General features: G+C 40.4%; 1 protein-coding gene across 1 annotated transcript in view; it reads left to right on the top strand.

Annotated features, from left to right (window-relative positions):
• SPTLC3 (serine palmitoyltransferase long chain base subunit 3) overlaps positions 1 to 18,666 on the top strand; it is an 85,087-nt gene that overhangs the window by 41,696 nt on the left and 24,725 nt on the right. Inside the window, exons 5-7 of the mRNA XM_059828586.1 lie at positions 4,582 to 4,706; positions 6,921 to 7,014; positions 17,008 to 17,113. Of these exons, the coding sequence (XP_059684569.1) occupies positions 4,582 to 4,706; positions 6,921 to 7,014; positions 17,008 to 17,113 (325 nt within the window). The remainder of the gene's footprint in view (positions 1 to 4,581; positions 4,707 to 6,920; positions 7,015 to 17,007; positions 17,114 to 18,666) is intronic.

Below are 18,666 nucleotides of genomic sequence, written 5' to 3'. Positions count from 1 at the left end.
CACAGGTACGTTGTTATATCTATGACACCCGCAGCATCTTTGTGGTATGAAAGCTCTATCAGCTGGTAGCAACATTAAGAATGCTTGAGCATTTCCTTTCTTTCAAATGCTACCTCAAAACCTACTTCTTTTGGGGGTCTTTTATGCACATGCAGTGTTAAATGAGGCAACTACATAACATTACTGTGTGCTTCTCTGCTTCTCTCTTGCCAATATGTATCGTTCTACAAGTTTAGGCTTTGCTCTTGTAGTGGGCTCTGTAGGACAGTGGTACACCATCTGCATCATCAACTATGTAGAATGGTGTAAATAAATAATACACTTTCTACAACTTCTGTTTCTTCATCCTTCTAGTAATAACTCATCCTATCTTGCTTTTGTAAAAGTGTGTATGTGTTTCAGTAATATTATTTTTTCATCTCTGACAAATATTTTACTAGAGTGAGTTTGTGACCTTACCTTTCAAATGTGGCACGGAAGTTTAGGTGTTTTGTTCTGTTCCCCATCCTCCTAAGGATACCTCTGACAAATCACCATTTCCATAGAGTAATGGTTCTTAGTCACCTTGATGAGTCACATCAGCGATCCCTAAGATTCCCAGTTGCTGTTCATACGTGGAAGTGGCTTTTATGGGAATTTGTTCTTTTTCTTTCAATGACTTGTTGCTTATATCAGTTTACTCTTTCAGCTTTTGTTTAACTTGAACCAATCAGATATTTTCCTGTCTTCTTTGAGTCTCAGAATTCCAAACGAAAAATTCTATTAAAGGATACTGTTGCCAGTGCTGGCAGTTTAACCAGTACATGTCATTAGCACATAAGAACCTGAAAGACTGTATTGGGCAGACTAACCAGTGGCATAAACCACCTTGTCCAAGCTGAAAGAGTCAAAGCTAAATAATGAACTGTGTGGATCACGGAAAGTGCATTTTCAAGCTTTCTGTCTAATAGACTGACAGTGACTTTCAACCCAAGAGCATGGGTAAGCCTATGAAAGCTGCCAAAACACTTCATGTTTCCTGTCCCCAGAGTGCAGTGGCAAGTTAATGGAGGGAACTGGGTCATCAGACTTTGAAAAGGAAGGGGTTTGCTTTGAAAAGTGTGGGAATCTGTGGAGGTGGCTAACATTGTGAAAGTCCACTTTTGGTAAGATCTTCGATTTTACTTTCCATAACACCTATATAATCTTGAAACACAGTAACACCTGCTGTAACTGTTCAGCAGTGAGGAATAATTTTCAAAAGAAAGTATTCCATTTTGTCTCTTAAAGATGCAAGTAGCTTTCTCTTTTCCTTTTTGTCTTAAATCTTTGTCAGTAAGATGGCATACATTATTTAGTTGTATCCTCATTTCTCAGGTCAAACCAAGCTGTAGTCAGCATAAAAATCAGAGCAGGTAGAGTATGCAGAAAAATTCTAATGCCTGTGTGTAGGACAAATACAGAAGGTATCTGTGTATACAGTGCATTAATAAAAATATATCTAGTATATCACTTTTCATTCACCAGATCATGGTGCTGGTCTGAATTCAGCAGAATACAAGACATTTTAAGGGCCATGATAACCTGACTTGACACTGCTAAGGTTGTATTTAATGAAGATCAGTGTAATTACTGCCTTTCTTATGTAGCTTGAGATGTAGCAGCTTTTGCCAGTGGAAGTTCCTTTGGATCAAATTTACATTTGTCTGGTAGTGCTGTTTATGCTTGTTGGGGTGGTTGCTATGACTAGCTGGGAACGCTAGTGGACAAGCCTCATTCCAGCAGAGCACATCTGACCCCTTGTTTCATCCAGTAGAGAGAAGTGATATACTTGGTGCAGTTTATGTGATGGCCAAGGACTGACCCATACTGGAGAAATCTTCTGATATGATTAAATAATTGCATAATTTATTAAATAAATACCCCTTTTACTTTAAACCTGGGAAAATGCAAGCTGATATGCTTTGTCAGCTCTACTCAATGTATATTGCTGTCACAAACCTCCCACTGTCAGTACTGATGCGTATTGTATTGCTTCTGCAACACCTCACCTACAACTTACAATATTGCCATTATAATTACAGTAATTCAAAACTAGGGCTCATTTTGCAAATCCTTGTCATTCAGGTTTTGGTTTTGCAAACTGAACCCCCATTGATTCCAATTTGTATTCCAGGATTTGTAGGCAATAGCGATATACAATATCATCTGCATTCACTGTTAGGATTAGTAAATAATAAGTAGGAATTGGTCACTTTCAGAAAGTCTCATTCTTCGCCATCACAAAATCAGTAAAAATAGGTCAAAAATGTGCTGTTCCTTTCTGATTCATCTAGTAGATGCTTGAACAGAATAATCTGTAGTGAGTCAGGCTTTTCTTGTTTCTAAAAACAGAAAATACATGATGCAACCCCAAAAAGCAATTTAACTCCAGCCCAGTAGTGTCAAATTTACCCCTGGAAGAGTTGGGGACAATTTTCTCATGCCTTAAAAATGCCTGCCTTGCAAAGCACACACTGCTTGTTTCTCACGCTTTCACAAACTCCTTCTAATTCAAGCTGTGAGCATAGTGTGGTTGGCTTCAAGCTTCCATTTCAGATTTCATCTTCTCTTTGTGTGCCAATAGCTCTCAAGCAACACAATAACATCTGCAAGGGACACTAGGGCAGCTGGCGGTGCTGGAACCCCAGTTGTCAATGAGTGCTGTAACCCGGATGAAGACTAACTGGTCCCAAAATGAAAAAAGTATTGACCTAACCATAGAAATACACCCTGACACCTACTGGGCTTACAAGTAAAGACATAGATTCTCACACACATCTCCAGTGAGCAGCTCAACTCTGAAACACTATGTGGTTTTGTGTTTCATGGAGCTTAGCTACTAAGCAGTGGTTGTGTGCAGAGCCAACACATATCCTTGTCTGTCTTGGGATCTACAAATGCAAAAAGTAGCCATCCTCAAAGAGCTTCATGCAGAGTCAGCTCACATCTACTAGAGGTTCTGCAGAGACAAATTTTCTGCATCATGTTACCTAACTTATCAGAGCACAGATCCAGAGACAGCCCAGCTCAACGTACATCCCATGTAATACAATGAGTGCACAGACACTCTTGAAGCTCTGCTGGAGTTGGCTCAGGTCTAGCAGAACCCAGGCAGGCTCTGTGCAAAATCATGGCACCACTGTCCATGTAATCCAGGTTTTTCCAGAAGCCAAATGATCCTTGCTCCTTATCTCCCTGGCTATTGGAGAGTTACCTGCCTGCATTCATCCAAGTGAATGCCATTCTTACTTTGGATATTTAACAAGAAAAAATGATGAAAGCACTACCTCACTGTAAACAGCTGAATTAGTGCTGTTGCTGAAACTGTACTGCTGCCATTTTTATTTGATTTTTTTTTAATGAGCTTGCCTCCATGATGAAGGTAAGATCATCTTTCTGACTCATCATTCTTGCCAAAACACTCTAGCCAAGCTTCTTCTTTCCTCCATTCATCTACCCTTTGTCCCTCACAGTGAACACAGATTTCTTGTTCCCATCAATTGTAATTCACTTTGCCTATATTATTGTGACATCAATTTGTGCAGCGCAAGTGAGGTGAGATATTCACTTCCCTAATTTTTTTCTTCTGTTCCCTGCTTACAGCCTTATTCATAGGGGAAATGCTCTGTCAGAATCCACAGGCCACTCTCTTTTCTTCCCCACAGATCATCCTGTAAGAGTTCCTTCTGCCTTGGTACCTGCAATGCACAGCCAGGCAACCAAAGACTAGAGAGCTGGCAAGTTGAGATGATTCATTACTGTTCAAAGTTATTTGTTATCTCAATCTCTTAACACCACTCTTTCATTTGTTGCCGTTTGTATTTTGTCATCCTTCATTGTGAGTTGGGCGGGAAAGATACTGCTTTTGTTGGATAGTTGAAGTACCTTATTTGTTTGGACACTCCAGGCACTAATATTAGATAAGTAATAAGTGATAAAGAAGGCTCTCTAGTGTTGCCTTATCATCTATTTTTGACTGTTGAGAGGGAGGAAAGAGGAGAGTTATCATAAATTATGGAGAGTGGCATAGCTTTTCACCTTCCAAAGTAGAAAAAGATGGAAAACACTTTTATTTGTCTATCCATATAAAATCACATACATAGGCACCCAAGAAAAAATGGAAGAATTTTGCTGTCATCGGTTTTTGCTTTCACATCCAGAGAGAACTCAAGAATACCTAAGATGTTTGTCCCACATTTCCTATAAAAAGGAGGTGGTTTTGTCCTCATTGCAGGGGGAGAAAAGACAAAAAGTTACTCTTCAGAATAAACTATGTCAAAAGGAATGTTATGGAAAAAGGAAACTTTTTCCCAAAGCAACTGCTTTGCTACCTTAACAGCAACAGTATTTGTTAGCGTTAGTTACAGCTGGTTTGCATCCTTGCTTTTTCTTGCATTATCCCACATGTACAAGATACAAATGGAGAACCTTCATTAGGACTTAATGTCATATAGCTTAATGACACACTTCTAGCCTGGTCTTTTGTATGTTTTATGTTCTTAGAATTATTCACTTTCACAGTTTAATGAGATTTAAGATTCCCTGTGCTTATTTCTGCAGGCACCCTAGACAAACATGTAGAACTAGAGAAACTTGTGGCCAAGTTCCTTGGTGTGGAAGATGCTATGGTGTTTGGCATGGGCTTTGCAACTAACTCAATGAATATTCCAGCCCTTGTTGGGAAGGTGAGTACTTCCTTAAGGAGCACAAAGAACAATCGTTTATTAATTGTTTTAACAATTGTTGCAGTGTGCTGGGCATGCATTAAGTGGAAAAGCTTGATCGAGGAACAAAGCTTGATATCAGAAATGCATGAATCATAAGGCTGATAACCTTGTGACCGTAAATATGCTCCTTCATCATTTTTTCTAGCTCTGGGTGTTGCTATCACATGTACTTAATATCTTATCTATTTGAGGGTGAGTGATATGCTTGTTTAGCTTCTCTTAACAAAGTTGCTTCTCCCTAGGAAGTAAGCAAATGTTGCATCCCATGTCTCAGGTGTCGTGGGATGAAGTATTCGGGCTACTTGCAGAGATATTGCCCAGCTGCCTGTGGTGAAAGATGATGATTAGGATATTTTTTACAACACTTTCAGAAAAGAGAAAGCACAGTGTTTAGCATTCCTGATGAACAGATCTCCAGCCAGCCCTGCAAAGAAAGCTGGCAGCAAATGCAAGTCTCAGGTTGTGACCATATGACAAAAGTTGAGTTCTTATTTGGTGTTGAAGGGACTTCATCTCTAATTGGGGTACCTAACACAATGGCATGAAAATCCATCATCCTGTCAATCACAACTCCTGACATAACAAGCAGATATATTGTGCTGTTACCTGGGAAAGCGGGTAGCTCCTCTTTAGTTCATGCAAGTGTGAAACAGTATTTCCCTCTTGGTGGAGATGGAATGAACTCACTGTGTGGTGTATGATCAAGATTTCTTCTGAAGCACCAGCCTAGAGGTGAAGTCACTTCTTCACTCACTATTGAAGATGAATCCAACTTTTGCAAGAGATTTCTCAAGTACATGTACACAAGGGTTGGGCAGGGAGAATTGCTTCAGCTGCCCAGAACATGAACTTCAATCTGCAACAGTGCTGGAGAAGTTGTCCAGCAATTTCAAAGGGAACAGATACAGAGAATTAAGAAAGGTAAATTTATGAAATTTGAAATTGCAGACACATGTAACAGCATAAGATACTTGTCCCTTGCTTAGCTATAAAATAATTTTCACTCACTTAGCTGGCCTCATGTGGAGACTCAGGCCTCTGTCAGAGGTGGGATATTTAGATATAAGTGGCACAAATAAAGATATTACTATATGTATTATATAAAATATAACTATAAAAATTTGGTAAATATTGATATTATGTAATCTTATTATAAGGTATTATATATAATATGTAAGATATGTATGTACATAATATATTACATAATTGCCCTATGTTGGGGAGATTTATTCCTAAATTTTCCTCTATAATTAAACCAAGCAGCTAAGCCAAGCAGCTACATTTTCTTGTCAAGATGCATACACTCTCACTGTTAGGTCTGCATACCGGTCTTTAGGCAGATTTGTGTGAGTATCTCTCAACCTAGGCATAATCTGTGTTTCCAAAATAAGTATTTACTTAATGTTGTATTGCCCGTTGGGTAATGAAACCACAGCACAAGATGTGTAATAGAAAGCAGAGCTAAATTATGGTTCCAGCTTGAATTTCAACTGTGAATCCTGGCTCCTGTTAATGTAATATACAAAGTTACTTCTCCTGCACTTCTATTTTAGTTTCTAAAAAGAAAATGAGTTTTCAGCTGAGTTAATTAATGAAAAATATACTACAGGTGAACTCTATATGCATTTACCAGAGAAAGACTCTGCCTGGTGCCTGGGCTCCACTCACATCTTAATGGAAGGGGAATTTATGAGGCATCGATCTGTCCTGATCTCATTTCTGCAGCCCAAAGTGCTGATGTCAGGCCAGCCTCAGTATTACTCCTCCTTACCTTATTGTCATGCAGTCTTTATATATGGGGTGGTGACTGCATTTTCCTTGCAACACAAAATAGACTGTAGACAGGTGATAGAGGAAGCAACATCACTTGATTTTACTATAAACCAGTCAATCTCTACTAGGGTTATTCACTACTTTCCAGTTACAGGAAATATTTTGCCCCTTTGCACCACCTGGGAATGCCTGAGTATCTGATCCCACAGTTTCTGCTTGCCTTTGCAGTGAGTCCTGGCCCCTTCAGAAAAGTGGCAGAAAATCCAGTTTATGTTTAATACTTACAGCTTAATTGGTGCAATGCTATATCTTAGACACGCGTGTATGCTGACACATACATGCACGCATGTCAACACCCTCCCAGTTCATGCAGATGCTTATTGTACTTCTTCTCCACAGGGCTGCCTCATTTTAAGTGATGAGTTGAACCACACTTCTCTCGTTCTTGGTGCGAGGCTTTCAGGTGCTACTATTAGAATCTTCAAGCATAATAGTGAGTATTGAAGTTGGAAATATTTAGAGACAGAGTTGTTCACACCTCAAAGGCAAGAAGGCTTCCTTTCAATGCTTGCTTTGCTGTCAGTTCCCAGATAATACTTTTGTCCAGGCAGAAGGATTAACTGTTCAATATTATGAGTAATTTCTGATGGGGAAAAATTAATAGTGTAATATTATAATTGCTATTGTGCGTGATTTGGGTCATCAGGTTGAACCTTAATTTAAAGATCCAGAGTCCTAATCTCGTTGCTGTCCTTTTGACATGCTGAACGACTGTGTGCTGTCATAAAGGTTTTATTGTTATTGTCACTATAGCCAAAATAGTACAAACATACTTGCAAAAAAATACTCCATATTTCCTGCCTCTGTTTCTAGCAGGTTCAGTGCAACCAGAGTTACATTAATGTGACATTACTTTGATACAATTACCCTGAGTTCCCAGGGGGCTATACCAAAGATGCATATGGTTATATCAAGAGCATCATCCCAAATATTCTTTGAAGTATAGTTTTAGTATAGAAATCACACATTAACTTTGCAACCATATAATTATCTTCTAAAATACTCGTGTTTTTTAACTTTTATTTAGTTAATGCTGCTGTGGTCACTGTCAGAGACATTGTGATAGGCTTTGATGTCAAGAGCTTGTTCTTCTCCCTCATTCCTCACTGCAATTCCCCTTTCTATCCCCAATGCTGACACCAGACAGTGATTGCAACAGAGGTTAAGAAGCTAGAGAAGTGGTGAGGAATGAGAAAAGAGGTCTGATCACCTTTGTTAACAGCTAATACAGTCCCTTCTCTTTATTAAGTGTTGTGTTCAGCCCTGAGGGAAGCAAAAATGAATTATGCATATGATGTAAAAGGCCTAAGGATCTGTTGGAATGAAAAGCACACTATAATTATAATATTATATGTTGTTATAATTAATATCTATTCATAATTTGGGCAAGAAGCAATTTCTGAAGATCATTCAAGAATTAAAGATCATCTGAACCCGAATGTTTTTACAGAAGTAATTATCCATAGATTAGGCTGTAGCATACCCCAACTTGGTTCACTTCCACAAATCTGGATATGCTAGGCATGGTTGCTATACCAGTCTTTTCTCAACTCTTCCTTAGTTTGTTCAGTCCCTTATCCCATTCAAACAGGTTTGCATCACATCTTGCGGGGTGACCTCTCACTACCCAAATCCAAATGCTCTCAGCTTCTCCACCCATCTATGCTGCGTGCAGCCCAGCTGGCTTGTGTTGCTTCCCACAGCATTTCAAAGAACGTTCCAGTTTGAGGAGTGTATTGCTTTCAACTGCTAGGGAAGCAGTGAAGGCACTGCTTTGAGCTGTCGTTCTTGCTTTAAGGAATTTGGTCTCTAATCATCTCCCAATATTTCATTCCTGTCCCAAGAAGCTGATACCTAATCAGCCTCTGCTTGCACTTACAATAAATTAGAGCTGATGTTCTTTTGTGAATAATGTATGAACATAAAAATAATAGTGACTTATCCAAAAAGCACTAATCCAGCACTGGAAAATGTAGATAGTCCCTTTAAGGGTCTTGGCAAACATCAGTTGAAGCCCATCCAGGTTGCTTTGGAAAAATTCATTGCTTTCTAGATTAGAGATCCAATTTGCCAAAGTCAGTCTTGTATGCCATTTCTGAGGCATCACCTTAACTTATTTTCAAAATGAAACTGTGGAAACTTACGCAAATACTGTTTGGAATTTGAGTGTCAGCTTTTGTCATCACAATTTTGTAGGCCTTGAGTCTCAAGCTAAGTTGCATTTAGAGAGCACTTCATGTGAAGCAGCTTCGTATGTTTGTGTTCTCTCCACATCCCAACAGCTTTTAAAATCGCATGTGCAGAAATGTATGTCTGTGCCTTTTGCTTTGGAGACAATAGTATGTGTATTGGGGGAGGATAGCAGTGGAAAGTGTGATCCAGCAGGACTGCCTTTGTAGGATGCACAGTTTCACCCAAAACGACGTAGACAGCCTTGTTCTCTGTCGATCTGTCACAGAGCAATGTAATACAAGTCAGTACAGCAAATTAGGGACACACATAACTATCTTGTGTTATTGCAGCTTGGGTTGGGAGGGTTCTTTTCAGTTAGGCAGGTGCTTGTTTGTTTTCTTAGATCAGAGCTGTGTTGCTTATGCTCCCAGACTATCATTCTTGCTAATGTGTGGATATATAGCATATATACAGGCATGCACACGCATGCCCAAATTGTCGGAGTATGTTAGTGCTGTCGTTGTCATGCTTATGAATAGGGGAATTAAGCCATTGTCTATGTCATATTGCTTGATGCAAAAGAAAGGTTCCTTATGCTGTATTGGCCCTGTGGATGAATAGAAAGCATTGCACCTTGAGTTACCACTTGAAGATCATTAACAAGAATAAATTTCAGCATCAGGTAGTAATGTGTTTTGTCTTACTTTTTAAAATCCTCCTCTGTATTCTAGTACAAAAAGGCAATACCCTCGCCTCTTCTTTCCAAGAACAGGGATTGATGTGTGTCATTTCATATAAAGAAATCAATGACCCCTTAAAGAGCTTGGCCCTGGGCATCAACTGGAGGATGTTACTGTGTCAAAGGCTTGGCTAGTGCCCTTTGATGAGCAGCTGGAACAATTCTCCAGCAAGGTGCAGAAACAAAGAATAAATCTGAGTCCTATCCCAAAGAGGATTAGGGCTTAATGTGCATTTCATTCTTACTTGTATGTACGGAGCCAAGATGTGTGCTGGCACGAGTTGGCTCATCTCCTTTGGAGCTGTGCCAAGTTACACACACAGTGTTTGACCCAGTATTGCCCTGCACTAAAGACAATAAAAGAGATGCCAAGCGGTACCACCACTAGTGCCTGAGACATTCTTTCTGTGCAGGAGAATCAAAAATAAATTCAAATCAGGCAGCAGATTTTGAAGTTACCTTTTTGCTATTAGAATGTAGCTTGAGAAAGCAGACTTTCTTCCATGCTCCTTGTTGCTTACATCAGCCTCTTTTGAAATGCTGTGTAATACCCTTGATAAAACTGCCTAGAACATATTTGCTTTGGCTCCAACTTCCTTGGTTGCACATGTGTAGAAAAGACAGTGGGAGAAGGGTGAGGTGTGAATGTTTATTGCAGTTATTATAAATGGTTATCAAACGAGGAGGAATAGTTAATGTAACAATTTAGTGAAGTAATGGTATATTTTCTGAACCAGCTACTTCCTGAATATTATACAAAAAAACACACACAGGTGTGTGCTAGTAACCTCCCTTTCTAACAAGCTTGGTATTGTAAATCTCTCTCCCCTCCCTTTCTTCCCCCTGTTATGCAAAAACTATTTTTAAAAGAAAAATTATAGGAAACTTTGTTCTATGACAAAAATATTTCACAGAAAAGAGAGTAAAACCTGCCATTTTAAACTTGCTACTGAAGCACATTCATCTTTCCAAGGCTATGCTGTAGCTAATTTTGTAAAACTGTGTTATTTTATTTCATGTTATTTATTATGATCTGTAATACTGGATCTATTTGTCATTACACAAAAGTAAATAATTATGCTTATTTCATTAGTAAGCCAAGAAGTAATTTCTACCTATTACCTTAATTATGTATAATATAATCCTTATTCTTACAAAAGTTAATGAAATTCTATTTCAATAAGTGGGTAGCTGTCCTAGGCATTACACTTTTCACAAAAATTCCAAATAGTTTTTCTAGAACAGACAAAATTGTTAGACCTCTATGCTTCTCCTAAGAAAACTAAAAGGCATCTGGATGCTTCTCCTTTTTGACAAAAACATTGCACAGGTGTATGAGAAGGTTTTCAAGTCTTAAGGTGAATAAAAGAACAAAAATATGCTGTGGACCGATAAGTCCATTTTTATGTGGACATAGGAATGTGCCCTGCATCCTGCCTGCCAGTGAACAATCCCTTCCTTGTAAACAGACAGGAATTTACAGGCCTGGGCTGAGAGAAATGCACAGGGACACACCTACAGATCATCTGTGTGAGAGAAATGTAGGAGAATACTCCATTTCAGCCCTATAACTAAAAACTACTGAAGAGGGCATTCCCTTCCTGTGGGCTCTCATTAGCACTATTGCTAGTCTTTGCCCTGCCAAGGTCACACCAGTATGCCACAGGGTATCGGACCTTTAAGGGACTTTTTCTGTTCCAGGGACTTGTGAGTTTTTGTGGCTACTAGCAGCAAAGCTCAGCTCCCCTGGAGCCCCTGCTCTCAGGAATGGGTGTAGGGGGGTTTTAATTTTTTTATTCTTTTATTTTAGGACCTGTGCAGCCCTGAATTTATGCAGGTAGTGTTTTTAGTGGGCTAAAATAATTCTGACCTGCCCATAAAGCATCTGCCTTTTGTCTCCCCTGCTGTGGTGTGGGCACCATTCAAGTTACCACTTCCCAGGCAGTGATCTGTTTAGGAAGCTAGAAGAGAGCTGCATTTCTACACTTGAAAAGCGGCCAGCAGCATGGTCCAACAAACTAGTATGTAGTGGGAGGAAGGTGGGAGGCTAAAACATCTCCCTGCCTCTGTGGCAGTAGTGGCCTGGCCTTGGTTGGTTTTGTGCCAGAAGGTGTCTGATGTTACCCTTACCAGGTCTGGGCACTCCCACCCTCCCCAGGTGACCTGCATGGGGGTCCTTCAACTATATGGGGGCTACACTCTTGGATTTTTTTATTTCCTGGCCCAGGGAGAGGCTGACTTATCACCTCCTCTTTTTTTTTTTTTTTAAAGACTATCTTTTATTAATATCATATATTTTAAAGCACTTTTTCAGAACTTCTGACCTTTATCTTGGTTAAATATTAGCCAAAATCCCTTGACCCTTCCAATAAAACTTGAAAAGCAAAACCAAATAGCTAACCATTAATCACCTTGTGATTTTTATCAAGGGTTTTCTGTCACAGCAATTCTGGGCCTTGTATTGGTCGAGCAGTTTTGGGTCTTATACTGGTATCAGGTCAGAGCCTATCTTTGTTTATTCAGTGGATAGATGAGTATGCTACTGACTAACTACATCCAAGTGAATTCTGTTCATATCAGCCTGTATAAGAAGGTGTTGTACAAGGCTTAAGATTTGTTTATTCTTTATAATTCTACTACATTTTCCCCATATAGCATCAAGCAACTCAATTGCAGTCACATTTTCAGGTTTAGATTTGCAATTGCTTGAGCAGTCTGTGGGAATGTCATGACTACGCACAGAAATCAAGCTGTGTGGAAGAAAAAGTTCCAGTTCTCTTCATTGCAAGGACACTTCAACACGCAATCAGAACAGGTGATACTATGAGGAGGGCAGGCAATTGCAAGGCACAACCAAGCACCTTGGTTAGATGAAAATCTGGCCTCTAATCTGGTGCTTGAATCCACATCTGAAATGGGAATCACGGTAGTACATTCCTAGCTCCTCCTTACGCACCTTTTCAGAGCGTTGTGAAAGTAGTAAAGGGGTTTTTGGGTTCTCACAGATCAGGTGGTTGATGACAGAAGTGTGTCATGCAGGTATGAGCCATTCGGGTTTCCATACAGAATATAGTTTCCTGCTTGGACAACAGTTGTAAGTTTATGTTAATCCAACTCTGGCATTTCTCAGTCTACTCAGTCAAATTAACACTTTGGAGTTCAAATATGGGTGCCGTAAGGACACCTTAAAGAGAACACACAGCTAGCTGAGGGAGTTGTAGTTAACACTGAAATAAGTTTTAGGCAGCAGAAGGCCCTCACCTTTCAGTGCAAATATATTCTCTAGCAAAAAAAAGAAGGAAAGAGGAGAAAAAAGAAGTGGAAAACTGTAAGTGCATGCCTTTAAGCAAGCAAGCAAATAAAATAGGGGGGAAACAAAAGAGATAAATGAACAGGTAAAAATTAGCGAAAAATCTCTTTGGTTGCAAAAACCAAAGAGTTTGCAGTGGCTTAGTACAGCATGGTTCCTTAATTAATTTAGTTTTTTCCAAAGGTGGAAGTGGCCCTTGAATTTAAGAAGGGAGGGCAGTGTAACAGCTATTACAGAGCAGGATGAAAGGCACATTACCCACTAAGGTTTTGTCCTCCTTGAAGCCTCTGGCCACTATCAGAGACAAGATTATTGCACCAGATAGGTGGACCACAGCCTAATCCAGTTTGGCGAGTATTTCCCTGTGACACATACAGACGCTGCCACAGAGAAGAGACTGGTATATCCTGTTCCCACCATGCTGTGTCTGCATTTGCCCTCTCTGATTTGAGAAAGCCGTGCCTGACCTGCCAAGTGTGAATAGAAAGCTTTCCTGAGTGAATGCTTTTTACTTTCACAGAGATATATATTTATTGAGGAGCAGGGAGGGGAGCCTCAGACTGTTAACTATGGCTGCAGTAATCACCACTCCCACCACCCCATTCCAAACGAAGAAATTCAAAGCTGTGGTTTCAGGGAAATGACTCTAAAGATGCTTTTGCTGTTCAGAGCTGTGGCAGCAGTCGGGGACTTTTCAAAGACCTAGTTTTTACTAGAATGAAAACCACCTTCTACAGTCCTATAGTTACTGTTTAGATCAACAAAACCCTTGTGGTGGTTTCCCTTTGTTGCTTTAGGGATCTGCAAGGAGGGACAGCATTGGAGTCACTCGAGTCACCCACGAAAGGACAGTGACCAGGAAAGGTACCAGTGCGGGGAGAGCCAGAGAGGGAGGCGGATGCTGCAGCAGATGCACTGCGGCAGGGGAGAGGTGGTGCATGGGAGGCTGAGAAGGGACGGGTAGCCACAGAGTCTGCAAGAACTTGCATGAGAGTGCAAAACGGGAGAAACTGAAAACAAGAGTGGCAAAGAAAAGGAAAGAAGAATGCGATAAGGATAGTAGTAGCCTGTTTATTTCAGTTAAAAAGAATTCAGCTGACATCACACAGGAAATTTCCAGCCTACACAGAGGAATGGTGATGACATCCCCAGCATTGCAATGTAAGGATGAGGGGTGGAGACGCTGTGTCTCCCTGCGAGGAGGCACTGAGCATGCCTGGGAGAGGGCAGGGGCCCCTCCAGGAGCCTGGAGTCCCACCTGCACTGGAGGCAGCATGACACACGGCTGCCCGCCCAGGTCCAGGCTCGCTTCGACCCACTGGCAGTTTGTGTCATCGGTGTTTCTGTTGAAGTAACTCTAAAGGATCCCAAAAAAGGATTATGCAAGTCTATATTAAATTCAAAAAAACCCTAAGAGATCCACTGTCCCCTCTTAGGAAACTTTATCTTCCATTTCTAGACAATATGCCATAGGGAGAAGGTGGAAACTGAGACAAGGATAGATTTGGTTGTGCTTTGAGTAGTTAATCGAGTGAAATTCTTAACACCACCTCCTGGGCTGGTGAACGGTTGTTACCCATTACCGCTGAAAAGCCTGGGCTGGTGATGGTCAAGCAAGGAAGGACAGTTATTTTCCCCGTAACTTGTTATTCAGGATGGACTCATGCAACTCATTATCTCAGTGTCCCAGTGTTTCACAGTCTAACTATATTTAATGGGCAAATAATTTGATATTCAAAAGCCACCTGGGTTTGCACTGTTGTTTTTCAGGGCGTTCAGTATATCCCACTTTCTGGGAAGTCTAAACACAAGCACATAGAGAGCACTGCATCTTCACTTTGAATAACAGAAGCAGTCTTTTGGGGGGAAGAATAAAGATAACAGATTTTCTCTTCCTCCTGATTTCCCCTTTCCAAATGAGGCACTACAAGCACAGAGTAAAAAGGTCAGTAAAATTCATTTGCACCTAAACAAATTATGTGTTGACTGTTACAGGCCTAAGAAAGGGTCACACATACATGTTTTTCAGAATAAGACATCAAAACCAAAGTGAGATAGCCCTGCTCCTGCAAACAGACGTGTCCTTAGCCTGTACACCAGCAGGATTGTCATGTGTAAAGTCAGGAAAGCTCATCCCTTGGAGAGGTTCTTCCTTACCAGCAGTCTCACGTTCCACACCAGTTTGGGCAAAGGAGCTATTCACATCCATGTATTTTTTGAACAGCTCTATTAAACAGTTATATACATTTCACTTCTCTCTATCCTTTCCTCTTCCTTTTCTTTCTTTTCATGTGGTTAAAACAACTGAATCTTCAAGTCATGCTTTTAGCTTGGAGGGCTGGGCAAACTGACTTTCCTGAAGCCTAGAACCAATCTGGACTGATACATAGACAGAATACTGAATTGAAAGACCCTGTGTGATTCAGAGGAGGGTTTCAAAGGTCCCAAAAGGATTTAGATTACAATGACATTGGCAGAGAAATAATTCAGTGCAGAAAAGGGGGTGCCCAAATTTTACTTTGAGTGACTGAGTGAGCTTTCTGTTATCCTGGGGAGTTCTTTAATGTTCAGAACTCAAAAGGATTTCTGAACATTATCTACTCAAAACAAAAGAGAAGGTGAGCAGCTTTCTTCTGTGAAATACGCATGTACTGCAAACCAGCTGGATTATAAATTCCCCTTTTAAAGCACCAAGGAACTTTTATTTCCTTGAGTGCCATCTAGTGGAAACTGTGCTGTCTGCATTGCATTATTCATAATAGCATTTCCATCTCAGAGCTTATTGAGCTGTGCAAATGATTGCACCATTGAAATAAGGGGCAACTTCTGGTGCATGTGTTGTGCTTTGTAAGTTATAGCAAGGTCTTGCTATGTCAAAAGATTACATGGTAAGGTGCAGACTGGCACAGGTGTTTCTGAGAAATTTATCTTTCACCAAGATCAGTAAATGGTACCAGCAAGAAGTGAGGTACCAGGGTGGAAGGATTCACGTCATAACCTGGCCATCCCCCAGGACACAGGTTGTTCATGATGGACAGTTACTGTGCAAATGGCCGGGTTCCAGTCAGGTGGAAACCAAGCTATAGGTCAACATTAATATAGCTAAGGTGTATTTTCTTCAGTTGGGATAATTGTATTTGAAAGATTAGCCTTGTACTATTTTAGAAGGTTATAATAACTGCATTAAGATGTGTTGCTGAAAAAGTGGGGTTATACCATGAAAAAATGCCATTGATTTTCTCAGCTCACAATTTGAGCTGATTTGTAGTGTTCCTTGGAGTATTACGAGTCTCTGTATGACGTTCCTTGAAAACATTTTGAAATGTTAATCTAGATTCCTGAAAAGTATCAGAATAATTCATTTTGGAGAGTCTTCATTCATGTGCAGACACCAGAAAGCTGGTTAGATTTCAATTCTGCATTGAGAGTCACATTTGGTCTGACTCTTATTCCTGTGATGTTTTTTCTTGCTTCTTCCGTGTTTTTCGAAACTTCAGTGGCTTTCCTTCAAGAATTTTATTAGATTATCCACACTCAGCCCTTGAGAAAGCAGCTAAGTTTCTAACGTTGTTCCAGGCCTCCTTATATCTAAGTCTCACCAGTGCCAAGCGTTTTGGCACCAAATTTGTGTATCCATGCCATGTGTTTGTATCCACTTGTCTCTCCCTCTCTCATCAGCAATCCTTCACTTACTTTCCTTCTTGCGAAAGACGAGATTTCTCTTGCTGCCATCCTGACGTGCTTCACACAGCCTGATCCAAACCTTTTCTGAAGCAGCGCATGTTTTTCATGAGCCCGTGGTGATGTTGGAAAATAACTGAAAACTCACTGTTGGAAGCCTTGAGACATGAGTATCAGCAACCCATACAGAGAACTGCTGGCAATTAGCCTCAGTACTTAAGCAAAGGGGTTCCCTTTTGCCTTTAAATAAAAATGTATGCCAAGAATTTTTAGGAGTTTCCCAGATAACGTGCATAATTGGAAGCTTTTTGTAATTCTCCTTATCACTAGATTGCATTCAGGCAAATTAAATCAATTGTTGGGTCTTGCCTACTAATAAAGGAAGTTTATCTTCAGGACACATATTTTTTAATGTTGTCTTTTTCTCTATAGGAAAAAATAGTGCCCAGTAGAAAATCAAAAGTTGTTTAGAAAAATCTTTGTTAATGTTTTTCCTTCTTCCTCCTTCTTATTTTTCAATAAAGATATGCAGAGCCTTGAGAAGTTGCTGAGGGATGCAATAATATATGGGCATCCTCGAAGCCACAGAGCGTGGAGAAAAATTATCATCCTCGTGGAGGGCATTTACAGGTATGTTTGTGTTTTTGAAACATGAGTACTCCTTATCATTTCTGAGGACAGAATGATACATTGAGTGAAGTGTACATTGACTTTAGGTATCTGAGAGAAATCCTAATGAGAGTGGTGGTTACAATAGCAGACTGTGATCTTATAAATATATTGATTTCCCTTTTATCAGTCTGAGCCCTCGTGTAACTTGTTCCAGTTAGATCCTGTGCATTGTTCTGAATGTTGATTTAGCAAATCACAGTGGAGTGGGAGATGTACTGTGAGAGCATGACAGATCATCAGCTGGTGTATGTTGTCAAAGATGTGATAAAATTCATGGAGCTATAATAGGTGAGGAGTTTTGCTAAATGAGTAAGCTGAGTTTTCTAGAGTTGTTTGTTATGCACAGGCAGATCAAAAGACAACTATGCAAAACTAATTAAGTTCTTCATGCCCAGTTCTTACCCAGCTGTTAGAATCTAAAAACTCAAGCTAAACATAGGCCAAGTGATATTAGCACCTTTCTAGTAATTAGTGCTGGATTTAATGGACTCACACTTTTACAGGAAAAACAATTAAAAGGCTGGCTTTCAAAGAATTACGTAGTGGTATTTCATGTAGCCCCAGTCCCTGGAGGAATTTGAATGAGAGAAGTGCCTTTGAGAATCCATCAGATAACATCAACATCAATAATACCATGTAATTATAAGGCATCCTAGTCAGATAGCTCCGGTTCACTAGTGTGCTGCATCTTATACCCAACCAGAAGGACAAACCATCACTAGACTTGAGCAGCAAAGCACAGGCACCAGCCAGGCTCACCATCCTGGCCTTCATCCTGGCAACCGCTCAAGTCAGGAGAAGGTTGCTGGGGAGACAGCCATGGGGCTGGTGGACGGCATGGAGGGGGAGCCACTGGTGGGCAAGAAGCTGGAGCAGGGAGAGGTGTAGAGACCATGAAGAGGAGGGAAGGGCTGAAGAAGCAGGGCTCTGGACAGTAAGAGGGTTTGCAGGGATCTAGGCAAGGCTACTGTGGCGATGATGAGAGTGGGAGGAGTAGGAGAAGCATAGGTTTGGGAGTAGCGACACTTGCACCAAAGAGAAGGGAACCAGAACCACTCGTTCACAGGATGTGACATGGTTTGTGAAAGCAACATTAAACTTTACATGTAGGGGTCATACCATGCGTTGCTGAAATACAGCCATTCTGGATGGGCAGTCGTTTATGCCATTTTATTGAGAAATGCTAGCACAGTTGAGCTGATTACCTTTTTTCATAAGGAATCTTTTACAATCTCATGTCATCACAACTTCACAGTTGTCAGTGCTTTCTTTTTACCTAACATTTTCCATCTGCAAAGAACAAATCAGTCCTTATCTAAACACCTGTCACTCAGAGCTGAAACAGGTCGGCAGCAGATCAGCTGATCCAAAGCAGGCTGAACGTCTCCTTTCAACCAGAATAAACAGAGCAAAACTGCAAATAAACATAGCTTGGCACTACTAAAAGAAAGCTCAGATTTAAGGACTTTGATCATGCAGAAATTAAGTGGACCACCAACATTTTACTGACA

The sequence above is a fragment of the Gavia stellata genome, chromosome 23, assembly GCF_030936135.1.
Source record: "Gavia stellata isolate bGavSte3 chromosome 23, bGavSte3.hap2, whole genome shotgun sequence".
NCBI lineage: Eukaryota > Metazoa > Chordata > Aves > Gaviiformes > Gaviidae > Gavia > Gavia stellata.
This window is presented reverse-complemented; position numbering and strand designations above follow the sequence as displayed.